Below are 17,731 nucleotides of genomic sequence, written 5' to 3'. Positions count from 1 at the left end.
TCAACCCCCAGCTGCTCTTCTACAAGTGTTTCCAATCCTTGATGTGCTGTTGATCTGGGCTTGTGGGCAGAGCCTGAGGCTTTATAGCAGGCAGGTTCAGAGCTACACTGACTGCTGGAACCAACATCATGCAATTCTGAGCTTAGTGATTTTCTGCTCCCCATACACGTGAGCAGGAACCCAAGACTGGTGATCTGTTGAGATGAAACCTTTCCAGATATTAAGGTAAACACATCCTACCAATAATTTCCATTACTGGAATGGAAAGAAGCTACAGAGCTGAAGGTGTCTGTCAGAAAAAGTAAGTGTATAAAGCATGCAAACACAGGAACACTTTCATACAAAGGAAAATAAGTAGTGGGGGTGTCACATAACCGTCAGATCACATGGATTAGCGCGTCTCACTCATATTCTGATCCTCTTAACTGCTTTTTCAGTTTTACTGTAGTACAAGGATTCCCAAACTTGGATTTGCTTGGGGCTGGCCAACAGTGGCAGCGGCAGTGAGTATGTGCAGCGTGAGCTCAGGGGTGTCCGCACTGTGCTCCAGAAGCACCAGTGTCAGGTAGCCAGCTGGGCTGCAGCCCGGCCCAGCCAGGTCGCCTCTGGCCGCCTCCAGGCAGTCAGCAGCAGCTAGGGTGGGATGGAGGGGAAGGGGTCTGTGCCACCAAGATTCCCTCTGCCCTGGGTACAGGAGGGTCTGATAGCTCAGGTGTCCGAGGAAATGAAGTACGGGAGAGCCTGGGGCGGGGGAGATGGTGGCTGAGTGGTTCTCTTGTGTGAGTGCATCAGCTGCAGTGCCGCCCTGGCCGTGGGCTGCCTCCCCTGTGTGTGCGTGTGCTGCTGCAGCTCTGCTCCCCTCCTGCTGACACGTTGCCCTGAGCTCTCCCCTCTGCACAGACAGCAGCAGCTCCTATCTATGCAGGGCGAGAAAGGCAGTGGGGAAGTGTTTGGCACTTAATGCAGCGTTCACTGCCCAGACATCCATTCCCTGTTTTCTCCAGGTCAGCAGAGAATCAGGAACTGCCACCGCCATGTTCTTGGCAGAGAGCAGCACGTGTACCGCTTTTAAGTGGTTTGCATATCACCAGTGGTACACCACAGTTTGGGAACCCCTGGTATAGTATAATTATATTTCTACAATCACATGACCTCACATTTTTAAATAATACATAAGCACGAGGGATCAAATTGAGTTTTTATTTAACCTTAACTTTCACATTTCCTGACCTTTGAGTGCTTAGCTGTGCAACCGTAATATTGCTTTAAAATGCTGTGAAGCTTTGAATTTCTAGGATGGAGACCAGAAGTAGAGTAAAGGGGAATTACAGATGTGGGTTATAGGAGAAAAGAAAATAATACGAAGCCAGACATAAAAAGGAGAAGGTTTTTGCTTTTTGTTATGCATAAATACTGCTGGGGGCAGGGTTTAGGAAGAGTGGGTAGGTGATTTAAAAAACGCAGTTCAGTAAAGTCAGATGAGTTTTTTTCAGTCAGAAGTTGTTGTAAAGCTATGTGAACAAAGCCATACATGCGTACTGAAATTGTAAAACTGCATATTTAAATGTCGCTTGCTATTTTGATGTTTGAAAGCTACTGCAGTTAGAATATCTGCATAACTGGTATCAAGGAATAAAAACCTGAGATTTAAATTCTGTGGGTAGAAACGGGGGGCATCCAGCTACTGAGAACTGACTGAGGGAGTGCTAATATTTCCTTAGTTGCCAAATAGCTGCAAGTATGCATGACTGTGGCTTATGTAGTAGCCTGCTCATATTGGGAGTGTTTGCCTGCACCTGCTGCCTCATGGTGGAAAAGGGAGTATGTTTTGTTCCACAAAAAAAGAAATTTAAATGAATACACACAGCCTCTGCTCTAAAAACAGAACACCTCCTCCCTCCACCGCCCCAGCAAAACCCAGAGAAACCCTTTGACTTAAGAGTTGCCAAGGTGCTATTTTAGAGGCAAGAAAAGGAGGCTATGGGGTGCAAACTCCTCGAGTGAAACAAGTGGGAGGTGCCTGAGCGTGGCTTGAAGCAAGCTGGGGCCTCTGGGGAGGTGATGCCTGTTACCCACACTCGTGCAGTTCTGCACTGATGCCACGGAGCGCTCCAACAGCCTAGCTGAGTTTGAGATCCGTCCAGGTCCCCTGTGAAGGCAATCACCTAATCTTGCCTTGCAACCGTTCTGTTGCCTACCTGTTTCTAAGGGTAGCTCCCTATTGATAAAGCAGTTGGAATACTTAACTTTTTTTTTCCTTGGCAGCTGTCAATTTGATTGTCAATTTGAATGGGAAAACATTTCTTTCTGGCAGTTTTGATGTCCATGTAGAAAATATTCATTCTCAGTTGCTTCCCATTCAAGTTAATTTGCTTAATTGAATTGAACTTTTACATGAAATATTGTGCTTTTTATTTGCTAGGTTCTCTCCTATGGGTGTAGATCACATGAGTGGGCTTTCTGGTGTAAATGTTCCAGGAAACGCATCTTCTGGCTGGTGTATCTTCATCTACAACCTTGGTCAAGATGCTGATGAGGGAATCCTCTGGCAGATGTTTGGCCCCTTTGGTGCGGTTACCAATGTGAAAGTTATTCGAGATTTCAACACCAACAAGTGCAAAGGTTTTGGTTTTGTGACCATGACAAACTATGAAGAAGCTGCAATGGCCATAGCAAGTCTTAATGGCTACCGCCTGGGGGACAAAATCTTACAGGTTTCCTTCAAAACCAACAAGTCCCACAAATAACTTGCTCGTGCTTTTTGTATGGAATAGATAATTGAGTGACAGAAGTTGAAACATTTTTGTTAGTGTAAAACTCATTTTGCGCCAATTTTCACAAGTGTTTGTCTTAGTCTAAATGAGAAGTGAAAAAGGTTTTATATTCTGGGATGCAACTGACATGTTCAAATGTTTGAAATCCCACAATGTTAGACCAATTTTAAGTTCCTTTAAGTTATTTCATTTAAAACATGTTAAAAATCCCCTGAAATCTTAAGTAGATTGCATTAACTAGACCCTCTGGATGGTGGTAAAATTGAAGCATGCTTTCACTTATGAGACTAACATTTGTTCATTTGAATGTTGTCTGCAAAAACTGGAATTTTCTGAAAAATATCAGGCTGAATTAATTTTCTTGTTTTTTATGTTGTTGTTTTTTCTACCCATATTCCCCTGACCTTCTCTACCCCAGACTCAGTAGTATGGAAGAAAAGTTGAGAAATACTAATGTTTTAGTTGACAGTAAATTGTTTGATCAATTTATATTCATTACTACGTATGTAGCTGAGGATTAGGCTTTTTAAAGTCAAGGTCTTGTAAGTAGTAGCATGCCAGCATAACTTTTAACACCATTGATGAGGTAAGTTGCACACTGAGCAGTGGCCAAGCTGTCAAATTCAAAGGTTTTAGAAACATTACTTTTAAAGCCCACTTTCTAATAGGAATGGACCAAAGAGTTTCAAAGAAACTCCGGGAAGATTTCAGAGTCAAAATGAAACTCCAAAAAGAGAGTGTGAATATATGTTGCTACTTTATCTCTTCTGTCCAAATATTTAATGCATGGTGCACTACTTACTGGTACATTATAATGCAGCAAGATACTTTACTCATTTTCAAAGATCATTATAGTTTGAATTCCTTTGGTAGTTCTATTTTGTAAAGAAAAAAGTTATAAACATTTGAGCATTGTATTTCTCGCATCCCTTCTAATGAGTGCTAGATTTTTCTATTTTAATAGGATTTTGTTTTGACAACTAGCTTTACTTATTGAACACTCAGCAGAAAAGTACTTACTACTTGCAAGTTAGATATTAACAAAAAACCCCTTTGATTTGTAGATTTAAAGATTAATCCCCCAAGTTTTCTGCAGACTGCCTTGAAACTTTGAGTTGTTCTGTTTCTGTTAATTTTCTTTTGCTTTTTTGTGTTTTTTGTTTGTTTTTACTTTTGCATTTAAGAACATTAAATTTGATTTTGTTTTGCTCAAATTTTGTTTTGTTTTTTATTTTCTGTTATTTTTTTGCTAAGTATTGCACAAAGTGTCCAGCTTTCCAAGAGTGTTGTTTTCAAGAACTGTAGCTCCTCCTAAAGAGTTTTAAGTTACTCCTTTGACAGACAAGTAGAAGAAAAAGGGTTGTGAAACAAGAGCACTACAATAAATCTGTGACATAGAAGCCATGTGCCGCAGACTGAGGTAACCCTGCAGGAGTTCTTTGATAGGAAACCTGAAAAGGACGACTCTGTCTGGTAAAGGCTGTGCAAGGATACTGAGCACAACTAGAGACTTGCCCTGGGCAACTCTCGGGTCTAGTGTCGGTGTTCTGTTGCAGAAGGTAGAGCAAACACGACATGGGGTCGGTGGCAGTTTTATTGCAGTGTCTCCTTTTTTTGAATGAACCTCTACCAGTCCCAGAGTTTATTTTCAAATTCCAGAGGCCATTCCATGCTGCCTGCTCCTATCACGCCATCCCTGGCTGACCTTGCTTTCTGTTGGCAATCGTTTCTCTTCCTGCAATAGGATCTGCAGTCTTGCACAGCCCGAAGGAGTCTGCATCAGCATCTCTGCCTGCTGCTGCTGAAGAGCAGCTGGACGAGCTGCCCTTCTCACCGAATTACCTTCTGCACTGTCTAGGAAATGCTGTGCTGATCTGTCTGGAGCTGCCGATGGCGTACGTAAAGCCATGTATATAGACCTTGGCACAGTGAGCAGCCTCCCACTGGTTTTGAGCTTGTGTGCAGTGAACGTAAGTGGGATTTTTGCTGTTAATATGTTCTGCCTTGCCCTTCCTGCTGGTCCTGTTCACTCTACCGTCTTTTGAGAAGCACGATGGTCTGTAAAATGGTGGCTGGAACAGAGCGACCACCAACTTCCACCCCGCAAAGTGTGCTTCCTGGCAGTCTGTTCCGGATGTTTCTACCAATTTATCATCATTCATTTATAATTTCAACAAATACTTCTTTTCTGTGTGCGAGGAGTGATTCAGAAGCGTGCAGGGGATCTTTTTGACGTTAAAACTGCGTAGTATGGAGAAGTCCCCTTACTGTATCCTGTCACCTCTTAGCCTCCCACTGTGCTGTTCCACAGGAGTGGGTCTGCAGTTGTTTCCAATTTCCCATCATTCTCTCCTGCCTTATTTCATGTAAGGATAATTTTCAAACTAAATGGGAGTTGCTGTTTTATCACAGCGTTTAGATGGAGGTTCAGACTTCCAGCGAGTGACACCCTGAACACGACTCAGCATCAGTAATCATTACACGCGTGCCGGCTCTTGCAGCCGTGTCGGCAGTGCGCTGCTGGGAGCTCACCTACCAGCTGTCGCTTTTCTTTTTTAAAAACAAACTTTCCTTGGAGGCGTTTTGGCATCCCTGTCATCTGACTGCTTCCCTATTTCTTCATCTCACTCTTCGATAAATAAGAAGGAAATGCAGGATATTGTTTCAGTAGTGGTAGGAAAACATCTCTCTTGGGAAACATCTGATCCCAACTTCCTCTGATACTTGCTCTGAAAATAGTTACCACGCAATTGATGTGAGCAAAGCGCTGCTGCTTGAGTCAGGAGAAGAGGCGGGGAGAAATCCTGCTAAAATACCAGGAACTGATACCAGAAAAAGTGTATGGTCTGCACCATTCTAACAGTCAATAATACTTGGCATAAATAGCTGAAGTCAAGAAAAAATTATGTATGTATTCTTGATGCTTTGCGTCCTAAACAATAGCCAATGAACGCATCCTCCTAGTAAAGGCCAAAAGGAAACTCTGGAAGTGGAAACGGCAAGTAATCTGCTGGGTAGGAGCAACTGGTTTCCTTACCATGTCATCCAGCGTACCCTCCTTTGAAGCTCTCCCTTGAACATACCTGTCTCAAGAGGTTTTGGCCTTGTAATCCTCAGGGAGTTTAGAACAACTGTGGGTACATTCTGCTCTTTCATCCTTTGATTTGATGAAATACAGACATTTCTGTCAGCGCTTACAGGATCTCTAGAACCAAAGGCCTGTCTCAGTCCAGAGGTCTCTTACATTCCTTGGGAGATGCAGTAGGCTCAGTAAGGTGGAGAGCACTAGAGTGTCTTGGTTTTGCTGGATTAGGATGCGATGATCAGATTTTAAAGACCTGGATTTGGTGGCCCATACTGGAGGTGTGCTACAGGGAACAGCTGTGATGGGAATGCTTTGGGGTCCTTTAGAATAGCTTTGAAGCCTTGCAGGACACCCGCAGGATCAGGTATCATTCCTGATGAAAACACATAGTTATGGCCCTGCTGCTATCGCAGGGTCTCGCGTGTAGATGTCAAAGACAGTTACAAGGTCTTGGGGGACAGGGCATGGGGGTTTTTGTGCCAGCATTTTGGAAGGGGTCAGTCTGGCTTTCATGAACCTGCAATCTGGGTGACGCCATTTACTTTTTTACACTTATTTGATCAGACAGATAAATAGGGTGACCGAAGGAGAAGTTTATCTGCCTGTGTTTAAAAAGAAAAGGGGAGAGAAGGCTTTTTGCTTGATCTTGCGGTCAGGGTAGCTGGCCTCAGAGCTGAAGATCTGCCAGTTGGGAATTAAACGGCAAGACCAGCACTCCTGTTGTCAGGCTTCAGCTGGGCTCTGGTTCCAAACGGACCTGTCTGCTTTGTGTTCCCAAAGAGAGAACTTGTTTGCATGTGAATGCTGAGCGCTTGGGCAGAAACTGGCCTTTGCTTCTGTAGCCTTTTCCCCGCAGTGAGTCACCCTGGATTGTCCCTGTGCTGGCTGGGAGCCATCTGGTTTGGAAGGCAGGCTGCAGCTTGGTCACCTTTGAGCCTGGCTTCTGTAGCAATAAAAAGGCTTAGTGTGCGAGGGCAGGATCGTGTGTCAGGGCTTGATCAGCCTTCAGGACTTTGAATGTTAAGCCAATTATCTTTTTCAGGAAAATTTACCAGCTGCTGAATGTCTGGTGTTACTCTAATTACTGCTTTGTCACTTTTAGCTTTAGAATCACTTTGGTTTATCTTGGTATTTCTTTTGAAAGAGAAGCTCTGCTGCCCTTACTTGTACCTATCCTTTTCTTCCCTTTTTTTCCAAATAGTTGTTGCATCTGGCACTCCAAGAAGGCTCTTACCAGGCCAAGGCATGGCTGCTAAACACACTGGTTATGGGGCTGCTTCCAAAATTGCAAATGAGCAGTCTTGGTTCTTTGCAAGACTGTGGAGTTTCACTCTAAAATGAGACAATGCCGGGTTAAGAGCAAAACTGTCCTGATTGTGGTTGAAGACCACCTCCAAACTTCGCCGAAGATGTTCGAGCTTTAGTTGTGTTGTACAGAATAAAAATAAAATAAATTAAAAAATCAGGTTTTCTTAGTATGTTAAAAATAAAAAAATAAAATCTGAGTTTTGTCAAAATTAAAATGCCTTGAAGGCTTTGTTCAGACTTGGTCTTTTCCAGTCTGTTGATGATTTAATAAGGTTTTTTCCTGCTCAGTAACTGACATTTGCTTCCCAGATTTCCACTATGACTGGAATTCACTCCTGTGCAGAAAGCTAGCCACAAGCCTAATAACAGTATAAACCTTCTGTTAACCATTTGCAGAGAGGGAGATTTCACAGTCAATCCAGAGAAGGAAACTCTGTTGCCATGTACTGTGTATAAGCTGGCAGAGGCAAGTGCAGTTCCTTCCGATGAGGAGATGGCATCATCGGGAAAGCTGTGAACATGAGCATAATCCAAAGCAGCTTAGCGTGGTTAGTTCTGTGATTCCATTTTAGGTGGTCTCTGTATACTAAAGCGTTGAATTTATTTTGTTCTTCAAGCTACATCATCGTAAGTTTGGTTTACTTGAGATGCTGTGCTCCACTCTTCTGTCTCGAGGGAGGGGAACTGAGCCCATGCAGTTCATGTGGCTTCCTGGGCAGAGCTTGTGCCCATCCCTTCGCTTCTGCTCTAGAGCTGTGGCTGAGAAGGACTTGAGGATCCATCTGTTAAGGTGGAAGGAGAAGGCAGAAACACCACTGTCCAGAACAGCATCCCCATAGTGGTGTGTGTCCACATATTTTTCCTTCCCTTTGGTTGGTTGTGTTTGTTTCATACATCTGTATCATGATAGCATGGAAACCACTGAAAATTCAGATACACAAGTCACTAAAGTAGGATCCATGTCTCGCTGCAGTGAGTACTAGTTGGTCGGTTTATAGTCACTTAACTTTGTCCGGACGACCAAAGGGTGTCAGTAGGGAGACGACACCTAGTTTTGTAGGGGCGTTGAACGTTGTAGTAATGTTGTTTATACAAAGAAATTAAAAAAGCTTTTAAAAAAAATAAAATTGGCATAGCTACATTTATAGAAAGAATGTTCAGCAATTAAAACCAAAATGACTGTAAAGGTGATCCATTATTTTGGATGCTAAGTTTTGGAAATGAATAGTCCCTAAGGTCCTTAAACATTTATTATAATTTTATTTTACTTTAATGTTCTGGGTAAGGTCGATAAAGTAGAGATTCTTCAAATATTTCAGGAGAGATTTTTTTCGGTGTATTCTAAACTTGTGATAACTAAAGTTACTTTTTTGGATAGTTTATAGTTATGTATGTACTTTAAAAAAGAAACAACTTGGAGAATGTCCCCACATTTACTTTTTTAACAAAATAAACAGGTCTTCTAATAAAACAAACTGTTTATTGAAAGTAGGTCCTCTGATCTGTCTACCTGCAAAACGTTAGGGTTTCTGGGAGGTTTTTTAACATACAGCTTTTGTGAACTGCTGACGGTGGTCTCCTGGTTCAATCACAAAAGTCAAATGCAGAGCAATTTGTCCTGATGCTACCTCTGTCGTAAGGTTACTGTGGTTTTGACTTCCATGAGGAGGAAATTTGTCCTTTGTAACACTGTCAGTGAAGCACCTTATTGTGACATTTCTACTTCTAGGCTCCTAAGAGTAGCTTTAGAGTGAAGGGACCAAATTCACATTTAGCATAAGAAAACACAGCTCCCTTTGAGCTTCCTTGGTGGAGCTGCGCTTGGGGGTTTGGGTTTTGGTTTCTTTTGTTGTTGTTTGGTTGGTTTCTTCCCCCCAAGAACTGAATTTGTCACCCTAGGTACTTTCATCTCTGTATTTGGAAGCAGAAGAGTCTTTCTGTGCCATAGGCAAGGTCTTCTGATGTAGCTCTGCACATCTCTCTGTTGGATACGCAGCACAATAGAACTGATAAATACGAAGGTCAAAAGGCTAGTGTTTATTTTCTGTGTTTGTTGTACCTTCTTGGTTTTTTACTTATTAATTTTAAAAATGTGAAGTTCATCAAAAGGGTCACAGTTACCTCCCTCTTGCTTGTAAGAGGTGGTACCTGCGGATTGTAACGCTTCTCCATGACACAGCCGGCAGAACTGAAAATTGCAGTGAATTTCTAAAAGTGACCACTCGTAGGTTGATCAGGTACAGCAGCATTTTTGTGATTTGCTTTTTTTTGTAGTAGGCTTATGTAGTAAAACTGAACAAAACTCTGAGTGTTGCTTTCTCCATCTGCATGATTTTAAAACCACTTGAAGACTTTATGATCTCTAAAGCGAAACACAACACCCAGTGAGTGGATTTGCCTTTAAATCCTGTTACTGTTTCCTTCGGTCTTGCTGCGGTTATCTGTTAGCTGTCACACCTGGTGAAACATTTACGAAGGTTGAACTAGAAATATTTTTCTGTTGAGTGGAATTTTCAGCACTTAAGTTCTTTTTGTTGATAACGATGGAAAATCGGTAATAGTAAACTGCCACCTGAAACCTCGAAAAATTGCTACTGTGTTCACGTTTTAGAATCTTGATTCTCATGCTGTTGTTCCTTATTTTTAAACATTTTTGAGCAACTTTTCAGTGGTACAGCTGAACTTTTTCACTTGGTCATTGAGAAGAAAATGACTTGAGACATTTGAAACATAAGTTGGGATAAACCTTTATTTGACCAGTAATTTTGAATAATACTGTACTTCTAGTCTTTTTATTGATTTAATTTCCCTTAACTTATGTAATCTTTTGTTTATAAATTAATCTGTTTGTGGGACAGAAGGTTTTATCAATTGTTTTCCATACTGTACAGTATATGGTTAAACATTTTGTATATTTAGTGTGTTTTTAAGTTATTGATTTGTTTTATATCAAATAATTTATTTTTCAGGTACCATTTTCATTTAAACTTTGTTTTTACATGGGTTTATTTTAAATAAAGTATGACACTGCTTTCCAAATGTCTAAAATGAAGTTGAATCCCATTGTGTTATTTTGAGACTACTTATGTAAATTAACTTATTTTAGAAATATCTGCAAAAATGTACCAAGTTCATACTTTGGTTGTGCTTCAGTTCAAGTGCTTGGAAATTTTCTGCAATGATTTTTGAGCAGTTTGAAAAATTGGAATTTTCATATTGAAACAGTTCAAAGATTTGTTGAACGAAGCAGCAGCTTTGTAGAATCCTGTGGATGGAATTATGAGCATTGTGTTTTCTATATGGTATTTTCAAAATTAAATGAAACAACACCTAGATATTTTACACTAGTGTTAATACTTAAATGAAATGATCTGTTAATAGTGCAAAGGAGTTTTGTACTTTTGCCACATGTTCATTACTGTTTTTGTTGAGTACTTGTTTGGAACATGCTCATGATGTTTTTAAATGATCCATGATGAAAGGTGATGTACTTCAAAATAGAATTAGGCTTTTACTTAATTGTTCATATTTTGTCTTTTTTTTCCTGCAGGAATTGGATTATTATTGTGCAATTTGGAATTTGACGTTTTTTCAGAAGAATCTGAACTGTGTTCATGAGTAGGCTAACCAAGCTTACGCCACTAAAGATTTTGTTGCTTGTAGCCTTATTAGAAAGATAGAATTAAAAGAAGGTGCATGATTTCCTCTTTATTTTTCAGGAAAAAAAAGTTGTTCTCTCCATCTTACGGTGTTGATCCTGATTAAACCAAAACCAAAGCCCAGCTGCATGGTTACTCAGAAACGTGTGTTGAAACTTTTGAAGAGAGCTCTTGAGAACAAGGGATCCGTCAGTCTCCAGGTCAGGCAGGGTGCTCTGGTTCCTCTTGTCCAGCTGCGGCTCAGAGGCAGGGTAGGCGCCCTGGTGTAACGGCCGCGGGGAGGTTGTGTGAGTGACCTTCTCCAGAAACGCTCGTGAGACGGAAGGAACCCCTGGGCTGCTGCGGGCGCTGAACAGGCTCCATTCAGGTGTTGGTGCGTTTCACCAGGTGCCCTGCTGCCGCCTTTAGTCGCAGGAATTATCCGTCTCTTTCAGAGCTGGGCTGCTTATCACACCTTTGAGGCGTCGGCTCTGATTGTTCTCTTGCCGTAGTGACTTACCTGTGGAAGGGGATTACAACAAGAAAAAATAGTGTTCCATGTGTGATAACATGGAACGGGTGGCGATGCTGCATCAGCTCAGGCATCTCGATGCAGTGGAAAACTAGATTTCCAGTTATTTTTTCTTGTTACGGGAATTTCTCAGTCCAGCACTGTTCACCAAGTTGGAATTATTCTTTGTGCTAAACTGGTAAAGAGCAGAAATGAGCATTTTCTGGTACTGCTGGTGTAACGACGGATTCTGGAATGTGCAGCATCGATCGTAATCAGGAGTCCTTAACCACCAGCACAGAATTTTAGCCCTTTCCTGGGTTTGCCTTTGGTTGGAGCTGGGGCACCTGCTACGTTGGTACTCCCACCAGATGCTAGTCCTGTGTGATTTGCTTCATGCAGGTTCATTCTGACCATTGTATTTTCCAAGTTTTTCTTCTATGAAAAATCATGAGAGAAAACATGTATTAACCACCAAAAAGCTTAATAACAAACTATGGGCCCCTCTCAGAAATGGCTGTTTCCTCAAAAGCAGAACAAAAAACTTAGACCCGTTAACCTCCAAGTGGAGATTCTGGTTTTGCAGAATTCCCAACAGACTCCCTGGCTTCAGCCTCTTCCCCCGCTTGCTCTGCTGGGGGGACTGTTGGGCTAGCCTGCTGTTAAATTTCACCCCTTTGTTTCCAGGGTACTTGGGGGGGGCGTGGCGGGGGGGAACAGGGGAACTGGGACGTGTTAAGGTGATTTCCACCTTGCTGGCATGTCAGGAAAAAAGAAAGGTGGAAGAATATTAGTATAAGGAACATCCTCCTGGGTCTTGTTAATGTTGCCTTTAGCTCAGGGTTTTGTCCCCAGCGTGGCAATAAGAGAAGCTGTTTAGGGACAGCACGTTAAGCCTGGCCACTGTCCCACCGTCCCTCTTCATTCCCCTCGTGCTTCCCCAGCACGCACAGCAGCTGGGTGTCAGAGGGGCTCTGCCTGTTCCTGTAACAGCTCTCCTTTTGCTTCTTGGTTTTGTTGAAACTACCTTTCTTTTCCTTAAACAGTCTTCTGCTTTTTCACCACTTGCTGGCAGCAGGAGACTGGAACGTTTCGGGAAACTGTTTTATGTGTGCGTGTGTTTCCCCTGCAGCTGAGTGAAGGCGCATAAGTAGCGATGTTTCGCTCTTTGCACTGTGACATACTTACTTTTTTTCTTTGAGTATTTATTTATAGAAGCAAAGAATTGAGCAAAATGGGAACCTGAACCTGGTTTGTCAGAACATGACTTCCTCTGACATCTCACTGGCAGATGTTTTTTCTTGGCAACAAAATCGATTTAAACAAAATTTGTCACAGTTAAAATACAGATTGTTTGAATGGTAATTGCTGTAAATGTGAAACTTTTCAAGATGGATTGACTTCTTTCTGCAGAGATGTAGCTGGAGGGCTTGTCAAAGAGCATGTTCTCAATTTGAACTTGAAGGAACTTTACTGAGTTTAATAAAAATGAGTTTGGGGCTTCCTGTAGTCTTTGAGTAGGTATCAGTGGACCTGTTCAACTTACTTTAACTGAAACTCTGCTTGAATGTGTTGGAACAGATTCTGCCCCCAAGTCCAGCCCGTGCATGCTCCAAAGAAAGAACATAAAGGAGAGCAAAGCCGAAATTTTTGCCTTAGGAGCAGTGTTGAGTCAGTATAAGCAGTGCTGAGCTGCTTCCTCCTCATAGACCAGTAGGCTCCAGCTCAGGTACCCTGGAAGGAGCGTGCGCTCGCACTGTCAGGATTTCAAGGCTGCGTTGCAGCCTGCGAGTGGCTGTGGTAAGTAAGCTTGTGTGCTGCTCTCGAGTCGGGGGACAAATGGTTTTGGCCTCAGTCTAACCAGACTTTGGGATGAAACATTTTTGTGACCATGTATTCTGCTTCACCTTTCTGTCCCAGATTGTTCCTTCTGCTTTGCATCTTTCAAGGGACACAGTATACGTATGTGTAGTATCTGTCTGTGTATTAAAATGGATGTAGACGGTATTTATAGATAGCTTGGTTGGTCCAGGTATGTATCTGTTAGTTGTATGTATTAGTGTTGTGTATCTGCTGTGTATGCACCCGCTGCTCCCATGCCTACACAGTACAGAAATAATTCATACAAAGATGTATATCCTTAAAAATCCAAGTTTATGTAAAACTTCATAGTTATAAGGTATTGTTAACTATAGTACAGTAATGTGATGAGTAAGCTATGGAAGCTTAAGAAAATTTAATCTCCAGCTGGGTAGAAATTTAACATCCAAATTTTTCTAAAGTTTCTCTTGAAATAACTCTAGAAAATGGCCACATCTGTTTGTTGTATCTTAATATTTCTCAGCAGTGGTCCTGTAATGCACAATAGCACTTGTCAGGGAGAAGCTCCCCTTCACTTCTCCCTGTGAGACAATGCTGTCACTTCTTTGGGAGTCCATGACTTCTGAAATTACTTCCATTTTGTTTTAAGCCAGCTTCACTACGTTTCTTTTTTCCCCTGTCTGTTTTTACCATATGTCATGGGCCTTAATGTTTTAATCCTTTCTTACTGCAGGAATGGAGGAAGGAAGACAATTCAGCCTCAAGAAGGACTGTGATTCTAGTGAAATGGCAGTGACCGACGGCGTATGCCTTGGCACATGGCACGATTGCCTGGGGTGCAGCGCCGGGCCCTGCTCCCCCCACCCCTGGCACTGGATTCCAGGACAGACATCCTGGCTGCTTGTGTTAGCTTAGATAAAACATGATGAAGCCTTGTCTGAGTGTCTTAAGTGCTTCTTTTCTGAACAAGGCAGGCTCAGGTCTGAGGTACAACATGCTGCAATGGCTCTGCCTTGCTCAGTCACTCAGCGGGCTGGTATGGACTTGGGCCAGTTGCCTCGTCCCTGGGCAGCCGTGTCGCCAGCCTTGTGATCGTTCCTAGGGAGCGTTCTGCCTGGGCTGGTTTGTATCTTCTGTTACTTAACCACAGTCATTCCCAAAGGCAGCGCAAGGCACGCAGCGCCAGATGGAGTCTTGTTCTGGAGCTTTGCCCCTTCCTCCTGGTCTCGGCCTCGCGTGGCGTTGGAGTGCCGGTGGCCTTGACAAAGGAATGTTGGCCCTGAATTCGGCCTCTCCGCGTTCGTATCACAAATACTGACCTTACAGAAGAGCAGCTCTAATATCCACTGCATGGCATCCCCTTTCCCAGTTCCTCTGTCAAGATACCTTCTGGGGTTGGGTGAGGGGGTAGCACAAGCTGGTCGTATCCAAGAAGGCATAAAAAGGGAAAAGGACAGACTTTTTGTTGAATTGGGGAGATTTAAGACATAACTTGTGAAGCCCTCCTTCTGCAGAGAATAACTCAGTGACAGTCTCCTAGCTGCTGGGTGTTCAACACAGCGAAAGGAAGGTGCCTGCATAGGGGCGTTGGTGGCGGGGGGGCGGGGGGAGTCGTTTGAATGGGAGAGCTGAGCCGTTTCACCCCTTTGCTCGGTGAGGAAGGTGAGCATCGACTAATCTAAGCGACCTTTTTGTTGCACAAACCGGAGGAGGAAAGAGGAGGTGTGACGCCCTAATATGAACAGGGATGAAATGGTTTTGCTCAGAAATGTTTTGGTCGACTGTGGTATATGTGCTGGAGTGGGATCGCGGTGCCTGCTGGCCAGTGCTGCTGCTGCTGGAGCTGTGCTGTCAGCTGAGGCCTGTCCATCTCCTGCTCTGTACTGGCGCTGGCTGGATGAGGAGTTCCTCACAGCGGCTGCGCTTTGACTCATACCTGTGTGAAAGCTTAACAGATTATAACAATGACATAATGTCATACGGCTTCAAAAATGGTTTTGGATGATGAGAGGATTTTAGATATTGAGGTCCTAAAACCAATAGGTAGTAATTAATAATCAGATGTCATTGTAGAGATAAATAAGACTCCAAAGGGAATTGCTGGATGTGGTTGCAGGTGATGGTGTTGCTCTAAGTGCTCCAATCACCTGCATCTTCTGCCAGCCCTCCACTGTCATCTTATTTGTGCTGACAGAACTGCTGGAAGGACTGACTTAAATGAAAGACAAACCTCCCCAGTGGTTACTTTAAACCTGGATCAGTTCTTGGACCAGTTTCCCATGTTGTCCCATGGGGATATACATACCAGCACTGCTGAAGGGGCGGTTAAAAGGTGGGATCAAACAGCTCAGCTGGGGGCTGCTTAACGCGGCACTGCCATCGAAAGATGCGCTCAAACACGCTCTGAGTGCTTGGTGGCAGCTGGGTGGCTTGATGGAACTGGAGGAACTACTCAGGGCAACCAGCTAGGCTAGAAGGTGGACTGTGCGGGTGTGAAGGACACTTGGAGTTGCTTCTTAGTCCAAACTGCTGGTGTGATCATCAGTCTCTGTTCCTGGCAAAAGCAAAAAAAAGCTGCACTGGAAAAATCCAACCCAAACATTGAAGGAAAATAAGAGTAAATGCAGGTGGGGAGGAGTGGTTAGCAGCAAGAGATACGTGTGGAAGATCAGGACGTGATGGAGCTGTTTATGATGCTGTGCGGTGGGATAGAGAGAGACTTCATTTTCAGTGAAAGTGGGAATGTGGTGGTGTTTGGCAAAAGAAGGCTGGGCAGTAAGAGTAAGCCTGCCCACAAGGAAATGACTGTGCTAGTGGATGCAAACCAGAAGAGAATGATGTGTTAAGTGCATCGTTAGCGCTGGTAGTAAAATACTAATTTGTCAGTCCTGCTGGCACCTTGTGGGTGGAAAATGGCAAATAACAAGCCAATGTGTATTAGGGGAGTGTGGCATGGGTACAACCCCGTTAATCTGATCTCTGTACTGCGCTGAGATGGGACACTTGTCTCTGCAAAATGTTAAACCTCAGAAACAAAGGCTGTGGCAGCTTCTTTCGAGGGGCTGTGCACCGAGGAGGCTTGGTCCTGCCCAGGCATAGCCTAAAACATTATTCTAAAGCTGTATACTTCAAATTTTGAATAACAAATTTAAAGATACAGAGGTAAATGAAACTGTTCAGATACATTTTGTCACTGTCACAGGTTTTATCACAGAATCATTGATTTTGTGGTTTTCTTTGGTAAGTTCTTTATAAATAAATTTTATATATAAAATGCAGTAACTCCCATTTACCTGGACTTTTATAAGGTATTTGGTATGGATTGCATAACACTAAATAAACTTGAGTAATTACAAATACAGGAAATTTAAGGTGGGAGTTGCTTTAAAGACAGTGGCAGGGAAAGTTAAGCAAGAGATTTTCAGCTGGGGGGACACTGAATTTCTCAGCTTTTTGGGATGCATTTTTGGCATTTACTTATGCTTAAATATCACTTGTGTGCTATGAAATCCTCAGCTGGAAGTTGCTGAGAGGTGCTGTAGCTCTCCCCAGCCTTCCCCCTCACTAACTCTTCTCCTGGTCTTTTGTGAGTATGAGGAGAGGTTTTGGAGAGGCACGAGATGTATAAACATTCCTGCACAGAGCGTGGGTCTGACATCGTGGAAGGGGAGGGTGCAGACATGCCTGTTCAGGAACCGGGTGCGCAGAACTATGGCCGGTGATACCGCGGATGTGGAACACTGCTGTGAGGAGGAGGCTTTGGGTGTAAATTGTCCAGGGCCTGCAGGAGCAGGAGGGTTCGTGTGAGAGTCGTGGGCTCAACCCTGTGCTTCATGACAGCTTGACACAGGACCGAAGCTCTCAACGAGATGTTGATGTGACGGGGTCCATGTAGAGCTGCTATGTGTGCCTTTAGTCTGTATCCTTTGGCTAGAAGATGCTAAGGCAGGCTTTGGCAACCTGCTGTTGCCCTTATCACACATTCTTTTATGAAAACGTGGTGGAAGGCTGTTGAGGTCTCGATGCATCTGGTTGTTCAGAGGTTTGTCACGCGGGTGGCATGGAGGGAGGGAGGCTCAGAAGGGCCAGTTAATGATGTCTCTCTTCCAAACAGGCTCGAGTGAGCACTTTTGGAGAAGCTTTTTGGCTGTCCTGTTCCCAGGTGCAGTGCATGACAGTGCTGTTGAGCGCTTCTTGCTGATGAAGGAATAGAATCATAGAAGCTGGAAGGGACTGTTAAAGCCCACCTAGCCCAACCCCCCTGCAGCAAGCAGGGACCTCTTCAGCTGGATCAGGTTGCTCAGAGCCCCGTCCAGCCTGACCTTGAATGTTCCCAGGGATGGGGCGTCGACCACCTCTCTGGGCAGCCTGTGCCAGTGTCTCACCACCCTCATCGTAACAAACTTCTTCCTTATATCTAGTCTGAATCCGCCCTCTTTTAGTTTAAAACCATTGCTCCTTGTCCTATCGCAACAGGCCCTGCTAGAAAGATTTGCCCTCACCTTTCCTGCAGCCCCCTTTCAGCACTGGGAGGCCGCTAGAAGGTCTCCCTGGAGCCTTCTCTTCTCCAGGCTGAACACCCCCAACTCTGTCT

The 17,731-nt window shown here is 43.6% G+C and overlaps 1 protein-coding gene across 2 annotated transcripts in view; it reads left to right on the top strand.

The window, feature by feature from the left end:
• The window catches only part of ELAVL1 (ELAV like RNA binding protein 1), a 40,090-nt gene extending 36,102 nt beyond the window's left edge, over positions 1-3,988 (top strand). The window contains exons 6-7 of one of the 2 annotated variants that reach the window (XM_086477678.1): positions 1,005-1,118; positions 2,423-3,988. In XM_086477678.1, the coding sequence (XP_086333804.1) occupies positions 1,005-1,118; positions 2,423-2,747 (439 nt within the window). In that variant the 3' untranslated portion in view covers positions 2,748-3,988. The remainder of the gene's footprint in view (positions 1-1,004; positions 1,119-2,422) is intronic. The other variant, XM_086477679.1, reaches the window with a different exon arrangement.
• The last annotated feature ends 13,743 nt before the right edge of the window (positions 3,989-17,731 follow it).

This window comes from Leptosomus discolor, chromosome 24 (genome assembly GCF_034619465.1).
Source record: "Leptosomus discolor isolate bLepDis1 chromosome 24, bLepDis1.hap2, whole genome shotgun sequence".
In the NCBI taxonomy this organism is placed as follows: Eukaryota; Metazoa; Chordata; class Aves; order Leptosomiformes; family Leptosomidae; genus Leptosomus; species Leptosomus discolor.
The sequence above is the reverse complement of the archived record's forward strand: the minus strand, read 5'-3'. Positions and strand labels throughout refer to the sequence as shown.